This window comes from Vigna radiata, chromosome 11, assembly GCF_000741045.1.
Source record: "Vigna radiata var. radiata cultivar VC1973A chromosome 11, Vradiata_ver6, whole genome shotgun sequence".
NCBI classification, from domain to species: Eukaryota; Viridiplantae; Streptophyta; class Magnoliopsida; order Fabales; family Fabaceae; genus Vigna; species Vigna radiata.
Genome location: NC_028361.1, coordinates 19,119,047 through 19,130,721, shown reverse-complemented (window position 1 = coordinate 19,130,721; position 11,675 = coordinate 19,119,047). Strand labels below are relative to the sequence as shown.

General features: G+C 27.9%; 2 protein-coding genes across 2 annotated transcripts; one reads left to right on the top strand and one right to left on the bottom strand.

Moving 5' to 3' along the window:
* Window positions 1-556: 556 nt before the first annotated feature.
* LOC106776869 (2-oxoglutarate-dependent dioxygenase DAO-like) lies at window positions 557-1,904 on the top strand. The gene is made up of 3 exons (XM_014664334.2): window positions 557-946; window positions 1,175-1,490; window positions 1,588-1,904. The coding sequence occupies exons 1-3, from the start codon at window positions 609-611 to the stop codon at window positions 1,831-1,833; spliced, it is 900 nt and encodes a 299-aa protein (XP_014519820.1). The 5' UTR covers window positions 557-608; the 3' UTR covers window positions 1,834-1,904.
* A 6,604-nt stretch (window positions 1,905-8,508) lies between these two features.
* LOC106777294 (probable peroxygenase 4) lies at window positions 8,509-11,675 on the bottom strand. The gene is given in 6 exon segments (XM_022775713.1): window positions 8,509-8,786; window positions 8,961-9,086; window positions 9,351-9,445; window positions 9,538-9,623; window positions 10,868-10,972; window positions 11,565-11,675. Coding segments are annotated over 6 exon segments (600 nt in total). The 5' UTR covers window positions 11,605-11,675; the 3' UTR covers window positions 8,509-8,638.

Sequence of the window (11,675 nt, the reverse complement as noted above, 5' to 3'; positions counted from 1 at the left end):
TCAAACAGTGTAAACAATCCAAATGCTATAATGAAACGTGTTTGAAACAACAAATAAAGTTAAAAAAAATTGGTAAAAAAGACTAAAACCAGAGTTTTCTAAAGTTGAAGGACTAAATTGTACCATAGTTTGAAAATGGACTAAAACCAAAATCGCCCAAAATATAGGGACTAAAAACATATTTAACCCATTTTTTTATGCAGATTAATTTTTAACTCAATTCATTTAAACTCGATTTATTTAAACTCGATTCATCAGGGTTGACTCACCAATCCATCTAATTTTATTTTATTATTTTTTATTTAAAAAAAATAATAATTAATTGAACTAGTGAGTCAATCCGTTTAATCCACTAATTTGTGATTGATCGAGTCCGATTCGAATTTTTTTGACTTATTAATAAATAAATTAATAAATAAATTAGATTAGATTAGTTCAGTAACTGATCAACACCGGCTTAATGACCTGTTTTATTAGCACTAATTTTACCGAGGCAAGACTCATTCGTCAGTGTATATATATTAGTGAGTTAACTAATTCTTCCGCTCTGAAAAACTGAGTGATATCCAAGGCAAAGGATCAAGAAGAAGAAGGTGAAAGAGAAAGAGATGGAGGCTAGTGTTCCTGAGGTGGATTTTGAGAAGCTTTCAGAGGGAGAGGAGTTGAAGAAGCTAAGAGAAGCATGTGAGAAATATGGTATTTTAAGGGTCATCAACCATCCTATTCCAGAAACACTGATGATAGAGATGAAATCAGTGGTCAAATTCATGCATGATCTTCCTTTAGAGATAAAAATGCGCAACAAATCCATAATTCCTGATAGTGGTTATATTCCACCGCATCCATCAAGTCCTCTATATGAGGCCATGGCGATATATGACTTTCATAAATCACCACAGGCACTTGAAGATTTCTTCTCCCAGCTCGATTTACCACCCCATTACAGGTTCCTTTCTTCAACCTCTCTCTTTATCTCACCCCATTTACAAAACCTTTTCATTAATCAAACCGATTAATTCGGGTAGGGTTAAGATCCCTTACTCAAAATATTCAAAATTGTTCGTTCCATTCAGACGACGACTGATCGGATGGTCATACAGTACACCAATCATTATATTAAGTATTTTTGGCATTATTTCAATTTAAATAATGTATAGATTTGTTTACATGACAGGAAAATAGTAAAGTCATATGGGAAAGCAATTCATGAGTTGGCATCAAATATAGCAAAAGAGATGGGAAAGTCTTTGGGTATAGAGGATGTTGATTTCAAGGACTGGCCTTTCATTTTAAGAAGTATTAAATACAATTTCAGCCCAGAAAATATAGGTGAAATTGGAGTAATGTTGCACTCAGATACAGGATTTATCACTCTAATTCAAGATGATGAAACTGTCAGTGGTCTTGAGCTGTTGGATGATTCTGGTTTATTCAAAGTAGTGACTCCCAAACCAGGGTCCTTGCTCTGCATTGTTGGAGATGTTGGACGTGTGAGCATAGCATAGATTAACAATAACTTTTATTTTCTTTCTTTTGAATTAATTACATTAATATCTTGAAAATAAACATACCTTTTTTTTCTGACAGGTTTGGAGCAATGAAAAATTTTGGAATGCTAGGCATCGTGTAATTTGCAATGAAACATGTACTCGTTATTCGTTTGGTGTATTTATGTTAGCAGCAAGGGATGGCATTGTTGAGGCTCATCCAAAGTTGGCGGAACGTAACGATGCTCCTCGTTATCGACCATTTAAGTATGAAGATTTAAGGCAGTTCAGAATCGTCACAGGAAAGAGAAATGCTGAAGTTCTTGATCAATATCGCATTGCTTAGTGCGAACACATCAAACAACACCACTTTACCATCAAAAATAAAGTTCCCAATAACACGAATCTTCCAATTGTGTTTTTGTTGTTTTTCCTTACTATTGAACTTGTTAAATGTCAGAAAAGTCTATATATACATATATGTAGACCATATTGTGAAATAAAGTTCTGATTATGATTAATTATGTTATGATTCATATCCATTGAAATAAATTCATTATAAACCTTGATTAATTATGTTATGATTCATATCCATTGAAATAAATATTTTAATGTGGAAAATTATTTAATTGTATTTAAAAAAATATTTTTTGACACACCTAAATTTTTTATATCTTTTTAACATTATTTTTTTATCTTTTATTTTTTTTTTAAAATATATAAAAATTTATACTTTTATAACAATTTTATTATTATATTCTTTTATTATTATATTCCATTTTATTATTATATTCTTTTATTATTATATTCTATGTCAAATAAACGTAAAAGTGTGTCATATACCATTATTGTTATGTATTTGTTTTGCCTTTCGTTTTAGAACTGCTAAGTTTCTTAGAGGTTAAATAAAAACAACTTTCCAAGTTTATTTGGGCTTAAAATATTGGTATCATGTAACGTGCACTTTCACGTAATTTATCAGTTGTAGTATAACTTTATCTTTTAGTTTTCTAAATTGACACCTCTAACCCTATATTACGATGTAGCGAAAACAAAGGATAACAAACAAAAGGAAAGTATAGACAAACCTTAAAAAAAATAAAAACTTAAACATTATGAAAATGTTAATGACGAACGCTAGTATCACGAACTAATCATCACGGACGGATGGTGATGTTGACTTTTTTTCTTAATATTAAATTTTTCATAAGTTTTTTAGATATAAAGTTAAATTATTTTACTATTTTGTTATTTTAATGTCGATATATTTAAATTTTATAAGTTTGAGGGAATAAAGTTGATATTATATTTTATAAAATAATTAATATTTACTATTTAGCATAATTTTTAACAAGAGTTTAGTTTAAGCATCTTTTATTTCATGTGGACCTAAACATTATAGTTTTCACTTTTGAAAAGTGAATTTCTTGTTCAACACATTTTAGAAAGTTCCCTCAAGGAGAGGAAAAAAAAAGCTTCAACTTCCATGGTCCTATTTCAAGTGAGTTAGAGTTAAAATTATGGTTAAGGTGGATTTAGTCTTATCACTAGTGCAAAAACAACTTATAACGTCATGCGTTTAACGTCGAACAACTCAATAGTCAACGTTAAAAATGACTAGTGGCAATTTTGTAAATAAATACAATTATTAAACGTCATTTAGAATTGTAATTCGACGTAAAAGAATATAAAACGTCGAATGCCCCAGCGTTAGACGTTAAAAGGTTAGTGAATTCAAAAAAAAAATTGAGTGAAAGATTGAAAATTCATTCCCTTTATCTTAGCATGCAGGACCCTTTTCTCTGCTCATACTTTTTTTCAAACGAAGTTTGACGACCATCACATGTAATCTTTCTTTTATTTGATACAAATGCATGTTAATTAACTACTTTAGGTATGATTTTCGTTTGTTTTTACCGATTATTTTCGTGTTCTTGTCCTTCATAAACACATTTTGTTTTCTCTCTCACTTGTGGCAACACTTTATTCCGATGAATCGAGGTTAGTTTTTGTTTTCGTTTTCGTTTTCATTTTGAAGAACTTATTTGTTGATAACTTGTTTGTTATTTTTTTTGTTGAACTTGTTTGATGTTGTTGTTATTTTGTTGAACTTGTTTGTTATTATTGTTTGATATTTGATTGAACTTTTTTGTTGTTTGTTATTGTTTTCATTGATCCTATATTACTATTCATAGTTCATGCTTTATAAAATACCAAAAACTGAAAATTGTTGTTTTTTCGGCTTTCAGGTTTCGTGAAGCTGTAAAAGAGGATCATAATTATTTTAAAAAAAAGAATTGATTAACGTCGTATATTGACAAAATTCGACGTTATTTAATGTCGTATATTGACAAAATTCGACGTTATTTAACGTCGTATATTGACAAAATTTGACGTTAAATAACATCGTATATTGACAAAATTCGATGTTAAATTAACATCGAATTTTTTAAATTCGACGTCAATTTAACGTCGTTATCGAATTCGACATGAAAGGCAAAAAATATTCGACGTTATATGTTGTTTTTGTACTAGTGTATTATAAAACTTTAATTAACTTTTAAAAACAATATCATTTATATAAATATATAAAATTATATATTTTATAATTTAATATGTTATAATTTTATTATATTTAAATTAATATTTTTATATCATGTTTATATAAACAACTTAATGTTTTTTGAAAAAGTAGAATTGCTTAAAAAGGAAATTATTGTTCGTTTCCAATGTTTGCTGCACATTAGCCTCTTTAATGAATGAATTTTGAGGCTAATTGTTTTGTTTATTGAACCCAATTTAATAATTTACTTAGACGTCATTTCTTATTATGTTATAGACAATAGGTACACATTTCAAACCTATTTTTTCTTTATTTGTTATCATAGAATCATAAAAGAAGGTTTTCCCACTTGATATCGCATTGTTTAATTGTATTTATTAGGACGAAACTAAACATGCTGAGTATGAGTGTTGGTGTTTGCGTTTCGTTTTAGAATTGCTACCTTTTTATTTATACAAACAATTTGGGCATAAAACATTCGTATCATGTAACCTGCTCTTTCATGTAATTTATCAATTTATTTTTTAGCTTTCTAAATTGCAACGTACATTTATAACAAAATTATGATAGCCTTCATAATTTTTTACGTAGTTTTAACTTAAACAACGTGTATGAATTGTAATAATTCTTTGACATTATAATTTCACATTGTAAGAATTGACATTATAATTTTATAATTCTTATGAAGTTTTAGTAATGAACTTGAATATTTTTTTTATATTTCAAATTGTACACATATTTATTTAAAAAAAAATTGAAAACATTACAATAATTCTCTCAAATTCGAAAACAAATGTAAAAGTAAATCTATATATAATTCATAATACATGATATGAATTTCAAAATAAAATGAAAATCACAAATTTATATTAATTCAATCTATACATAGTGTAATAAACTTAAAACCTTAAACCCTAAACCATATATCTTAAACCATAAACTCTAAATTCTAAATCCTAATCCTAACTCCTAACCTCTAAACTTTAAATCTTAAACCTTAAATCATAAAACCTTAAATTCACACCTCTAGCCCTATATTACAATGTAACGAAAACAAAGAGAAAGGAACAAAAGAAGGAAAGCAAAGACAAACCTTGCAAAAAGTAAAAATATAACATTCTTAAAACGTTAATGACAAACGCTAATGTCACGAACTAGCATTTTCCAACAAAAACAACATACTTAGAATTATTTTTTTTTAAAAAGAAAAATAGGAATAAAAGAAAAGGGGAGTTTTTTTTCTATGGAGAGTATATGAACAATATAGTTTCAAACACAAATTTATTTAAGAAGATTCAATGTCCAAATATGCATGAATAACATAATATGTAATCTCATATTCTTGGTTTCTTAAGAACATTTTGTGATAGAAAAGCAACGAATAGAGGAAAGTAGAAAAACCTTTTTTTCTGGTTCCTTCAATAAGAGCCTTCGCAAGAACAATTGTTATCTATCTCAGCCCTTCAACCGTAACACAACCGCCTCAATCGAGCCGTGGTAACAATCCAATTACATATTGTATGTCAAACCAAAAATGGCCCAATTAAAAAAATTAAACACAAATTAAGGTTCGACCCTTTTTCGATTTTATGAATTACTAGCATTAGAAATTACTACAAAAATGAAGGAAGAAAGGATTACTTACCGGATGAAGGTCTTAGCGTCACCCTAACAAAGACCTCCACCAAACCACGAAGGCGAAAGAACGGTGTTGAACGAGATTCCCCAACGAGGCACAACGAGATTTAGGAAAACAGCTTTGGACAATAACACAAACTTCAACGTTTCAGTGCGTTTGAGAGACAAGAGTTTCAGTGCATGATCTCCACCGAATCATGGAGGGCAAACCTTAATGTTGAACCAGATTCCTCAACGAAGCACAAGGAGATTTAGGGGAAAAAATTTTGCCCGAACACAGCTCGAGTGTTTTAGTGCGTCGAGGGTGGAAAGTTGAAGTTAGGGTTCGAGAGAGATTTGAAAAAATGACTGCGTGGAGAGTGGAGAGTTGAAGTTAGGGTTACAGAGACATTTTAAAGAATCAGTGTGTGGAGAGTTGAGAGTTGAAGTTAGGGTTGCAGAGACATTTGAGATAATTAGTGTGGAGAGTACAGAGTTAGGGTTTGAGAGATATTTAAGAGAACACAGCTCGAGTGACTATTCCAAAAAAAAAAACAAAACTTTGAATTAATGAAATCTAATTTCAATTTTTTTGTAAAAAAAATAATTTCCAGATTTGTATGTAAGATCGGTAGGTAACACCTGCTTCTACTTACATACGGATTATAGCACTTACATACGGATTATAGCACTTACATACGGATCTCGTCCTTAAGAAACTCTCCTGCCATCACGCGTGAAAGGTACATACGGATATATCTGTATGTAAAATTTGTATGTAACTCCCTTTTCAAGATCCGTATGTAATACCCATGTTACATACGGATAAAAATCCGTACATAAATTTGGTAAGTAATAACCATTTTTTCTTGTAGTGGGGGTAGAAATGTTGACACATTTCCTCTTCCGAGGTAGTAGAAAGGTGGATCTCTTCGTCTTTAAGAGACGGTGAAAGAGATGAGTCTCTTCATCCATGATGGGTGATAGAAGGCACTGAGATTTTGAGTGTTGTTCTTTCCTCTTACAAAGGTGTAGAAAGGGATGAATGTCTCGTCCATAGGGTTCCATCTCATGTTGAGTTTAGAACTGATGTGAGTAGCTTGAACATGGAAGATAGATCTGAAGCTGCGGTGGAAGACCATTCGAATTGTCTTATTTTGGTGAATAGGAATGATGTTGTGAAGTTTGGAAGAAGACATATAGTTATAGATATGGTTGGTATTGGCATGGTTTTCCTTTAATGGGTAGGTTGGGTAGAGCTAATAATGGGTTAATCATGATTCTTTTAAGAGAATGAATGAGATATTATTGTATCGCTTGTTATAGTCTTAGTATGCATTGATGCTATTTGATGTGATAGGAGCGTGGTAAGGATTTGACAATTGAGATACAACTGTCGCATTGGTATTTTGATGATTTTACGGTTAGCTCACCCATATTTTTTGTGTGTGTGGCGATGATCGTATAACTTGTATTGTTATACGGGAATAGATAGGTATGCTTCTTTTGGAATATGTTTGATGAGAGATAGGTTCTTCTATGAGAGTTTTATAAAGGTTTGCTCATGTTTATTTAGAAGTTTAATACTTTTGTAATGACACTTTATATTGTGTCCAGAATTGGATATTGGTTATTGTAAAGTTATAATAAGTTATAAATCCACGAAATTTTCAATCGTGTTTTCGAAACATTTTAATCTTTATTAGAAGTGGGTTTTAGGCCTAACTTAACCCCACAAAACCGGCTTGTAAGGTGAGGTTTGCACCTCATTTATATATTATAATTTGGCCTTATCTCTAGTCGATGTGGGACTTCCAACACACCCCCTTCACGCCGAGGCATAGACATATCGTGTGTGATAGTAGAAATTGGGTGGTCCAATAGCGGCCCGACAACGGGTGGAATAGAAAGAGAAATGCCCACTTAGAACTCGCTAGGATAGGCTTTAACCATAGCTCTGATACCATGTTAGAAAAGAAGAAAGAATGAAATATTGTATTTTTCTTTCCATGATAAAGAGAGAGTACAATTGATATACATAATTGTTCAGAGCAATATAAAAGAGGAATATAAGTATAAAAATATATGAACATAAATGCATAGATATGAATAGAGAATAAAATAATTCCAATATCCCCTCAAGGGGAGGCATATATATCTTTAATGCTCAGCTTGGACAACAAATATTGAAATTGTGCTGGATGCAAAGCTTTAGTAGGAATGCCAACTATCGCTAGGATAGACTCTAATCATGGCTCTGATACCATATTAGAAGGTGAGTTTTAGGCCTAATTCAACTCCACAAAACCGGCTTATAAGGTGAGGTTTGCACCTCATTTATATATTATAATTTGGCCTTATCTCTAGTCGATGTGGGACTTCTAACAATCTTTGATACGAATAAATGACTCCCAAAATTAGGATTTACATACACACTTTAGTATTTTTGGTTGATGTATTTTGACACCTCAAAATTGTTTTTAAGACATTCTTGAATAATTATACAATTTGGAAATTGATATAATTTATTGAAGTGTTCGAAATCTACGCGTGAATCTAAAATAAATAAAAAGGGTTGTTTAAAATAAATAAAAAATGTTATAATAACATTACTTTTAATCAATTGATTATAGATGTTAATTACTTTAATTAGAAGTTCAATAATACTAAGAAAAATTCCTTGTTATTTTATTGTATACACGTCACAACGATGAATTTAATCTTAACATATATACCAAAAGACAAAAAAACTTTGCTTTTTTCACCACAAATGCCAAATGTATATGTATATTATAGATGACATATATACATTTAACATCAAATGACAAACTAAATTCGAAATAAATTAAAATATTTTATGACCCTATATTCTTAAAAATCAACTTGACCACCATGAACAAATCCTTACTTTTACACATTATTGTGTCTATATATAATAGAAAAAGAAAATTATAACCAACTAAAGAATAAATCACTTTTTTGTGTGTGTAGAATGTTCCTTTTTCAACATTTCAAACAAGCTTCCATCATAAACACCTCGGATTGTTTCCTTTTGTAGTAAACCACTCTTGTCTTTGGCAACTTTGTAAAGGATCTTCCATTCTACCAAGCCACCAATCCTCTTATATACATGTTAATATTCTTTTATTAGAAAATAATAATAATAATAATAATAATAATAATAATAATAATAGTTAAATGTTTTTCAGTCAGAAATAAAAGACAATCTTTTGTAATTGTTGGAGATAAAAAAATATATAACCCTAATGTTAAATTAAAAGAGAAATTTATACCTTCCTTTGATATCTTTGGGGTCTCTATTTGCTTGTATCATCTGCATTAGCTCATTTTATGTAAGGGCATTTGGTTGTCTATGTGCATGTTTGGTGAAAATGTCTTCAAATTTTGAAGCAAGAAACCTAAAAGATGTCATAAATTAACGACAATACGTGGAAAAATTAAAAGCACAATATAAAATGTGGAATAGTGTATGAAAATAATGTATAATGATATTATGAAACAGTTTTACATTCATTTGATATACGATATATTGTATAAAAATAAAATAGTCATAAAAATATAAATTTTATAATTTATTTAAAAAATATATATAAAAAATATAGTATCAAATAAATATAAAAATTTTAATGTGTCAAATAATATTTTTAAAAATAATTACCCACCTTCCTTCAGTATCATAGACTCCAGTGTCACTGCCATGTTTTCCCAAATGGATGTTCTTAATCTCAATTGGGAAAAGTAAGGATGGAAACTTTCCCTAAGAAAATTAAGAAAATCTTTTTAAGGATTTATTCTTAAATAAAAATTTAAGAAAATAAAAAAAATAATTTAAGGAATAAAGAAAAGTACTGGACGAGTAGTTTGACTAAGACCCAAATGGATGAACAGAGAAAGTCCAACCGAAGAAAATATTCCATTTCCAATTTCACGTAACCCTGGATTTAATCATAATAAAATTTTTAAGGATAATAATATTTAAATAATATTTTTTAACAATATTTAAATATTATCTACGTGTTATAGTCTATGATAATATTTATAATAATTATTATTAATTATAAAATAATAATAAAAATCATAAACATCAACCCATAATAATTTAACTAAATTTTAAAATGCAGTAATGCTAAAACCTCGGAAACTTCTACACTGAAATACTGACAATGATAAAATAATATTCTTTTCAATCAAACATGAGATGCATCTACCTAGTTCACATTTATTGAAAATTAATTAATTTGTTAATAATATTAAATTTATATGAAATTTCTACTTTTTATATTTTTCTCAAATAATTAATGTGTCAAAATAATAATTTATAACAATAATAAAGAAATTACTTTATCATTCTCTATACAGCATAATTTATAATTTGGTTTTTATATTTAGATTTATTATTCATTTTGATATTTATGTATTTTTTAGACAATTAAATCTTAAAATTTTTAAATAAAATTAATTTGATTTTTTCTATTAAATTTACTTTAATCTCATAGAAAGTGATACATATTAAAATTTTAAAAACTATTCTAAAATTTAAAGATAAAATATAACTTAGATTTTAATACGGGATATTCAAACTAATAACAAATTAATAATAAAGACTAATTCAATTTTATTTAAAAAATATTAAGACTTATTTAAGTTAAAAATATATAAAAACAAAATGAAACTTAGATTTAAATATAAAGATGAAATTATTAATTAAATATTCTTTATTTTATCTTTTAACTAAAAAAAGACTAAACTAGAATTCCAAAACTAAATTATTAAAATAAAAATTTACATTAAACTTATATCATTCAAATAGGATATCATAATTGAAATGTCAACACAATGCCATCTTTTACTTTTCTTTTCTTAAATAACAATTACTCCTCAGTTCAGTTTCCATTTTATTTAAAAAAAAAAGAAGAAGTTAATTTGTCTCTTTCATATTAATACTATTATCTATCAAGATGAAGATGTGATAAGCAAAATAAAAGAGAACAAATGTTTGGATTAATATCAATTTAACAAAATAAATCAAATGATTTTTTAAAATTAAATAAAAGATAAACAGAGAAAAAAATTAAAAAATCAAACCAAATGAACCCCTAAAGTATTAGGAAATATATATAAAATATATATTAAAAAATATATATATAAAATTATAGTAATCATTAGTGAGGAAAGTAACCTTGAAAAGTTTCCCATGGATAAATGACACCATCGTCGTTCTTGTCAAAGAAAGCAGCATGCTTCTGCAAAACGTTTTCGTGAAGTGGAATTTCTTTCTCACCACCTATTTAAAAAACATAATATAACTTATATCAATATTTTATCAAAATAAATATTCTTTTCATGGCATATATATATATATATATATATATATATATATATATATATATATAACATTGGAGTGTCATTTATGAGTAATTATTTTTGTGAATTAAATGAATTGTTAACAAATATTTGATAATTAGGTAAAAAATAACAATTTTAAATTTTAAAGGGATGAAAATCAAGGAAAATGTTTTATAGCGACTAAAATAAAAATGTTTAATAACTTTTTTTTTCTGTTATAAGATTTTAGTTTTCAATTTCGTCGTACTATTTTAAATTTTCTTCATTTGATCTTAAATAAATGTTACTGTAATATTTTCTATCAAATTTGTCATAACTTCTTATAAAAGTGATGATATTTATTATTTGTTTTACATATGACGTTACCATTAATGTAATATATTAAACCGGAACCAACTTATTAAAACCATTCAAAATAATAAATAAAGAGCTAAGAAGTTATTAAATATAAATTTTGCAAGAGTAAATAAAAGCACAAATATAAGAAATAAAATATTTAATTTTAAAATATAGAGAATAGCATTGCATACCCTTTTGTTTTGAGTTTTCTAAGGAAGGAGAAGAAGCCATGTGAATAGGAAAATTGGAAGAAAATAAGAGCTTTTGATTTCTTGGTTTGAGTTATAAGTATTTAAGATGGT

Coding starts and splice junctions, on each gene's coding strand:
- LOC106776869 (XM_014664334.2), top strand. CDS start 609: ATGGAGGCTAGTGTTCCTGAGGTGGATTTTGAGAAGCTTTCAGAGGGA. Junction 947..1,174: donor GATTTACCACCCCATTACAG/GTTCCTTTCTTC, acceptor TTTACATGACAG/GAAAATAGTAAAGTCATATG. Junction 1,491..1,587: donor TTGTTGGAGATGTTGGACGT/GTGAGCATAGCA, acceptor TTTTTCTGACAG/GTTTGGAGCAATGAAAAATT.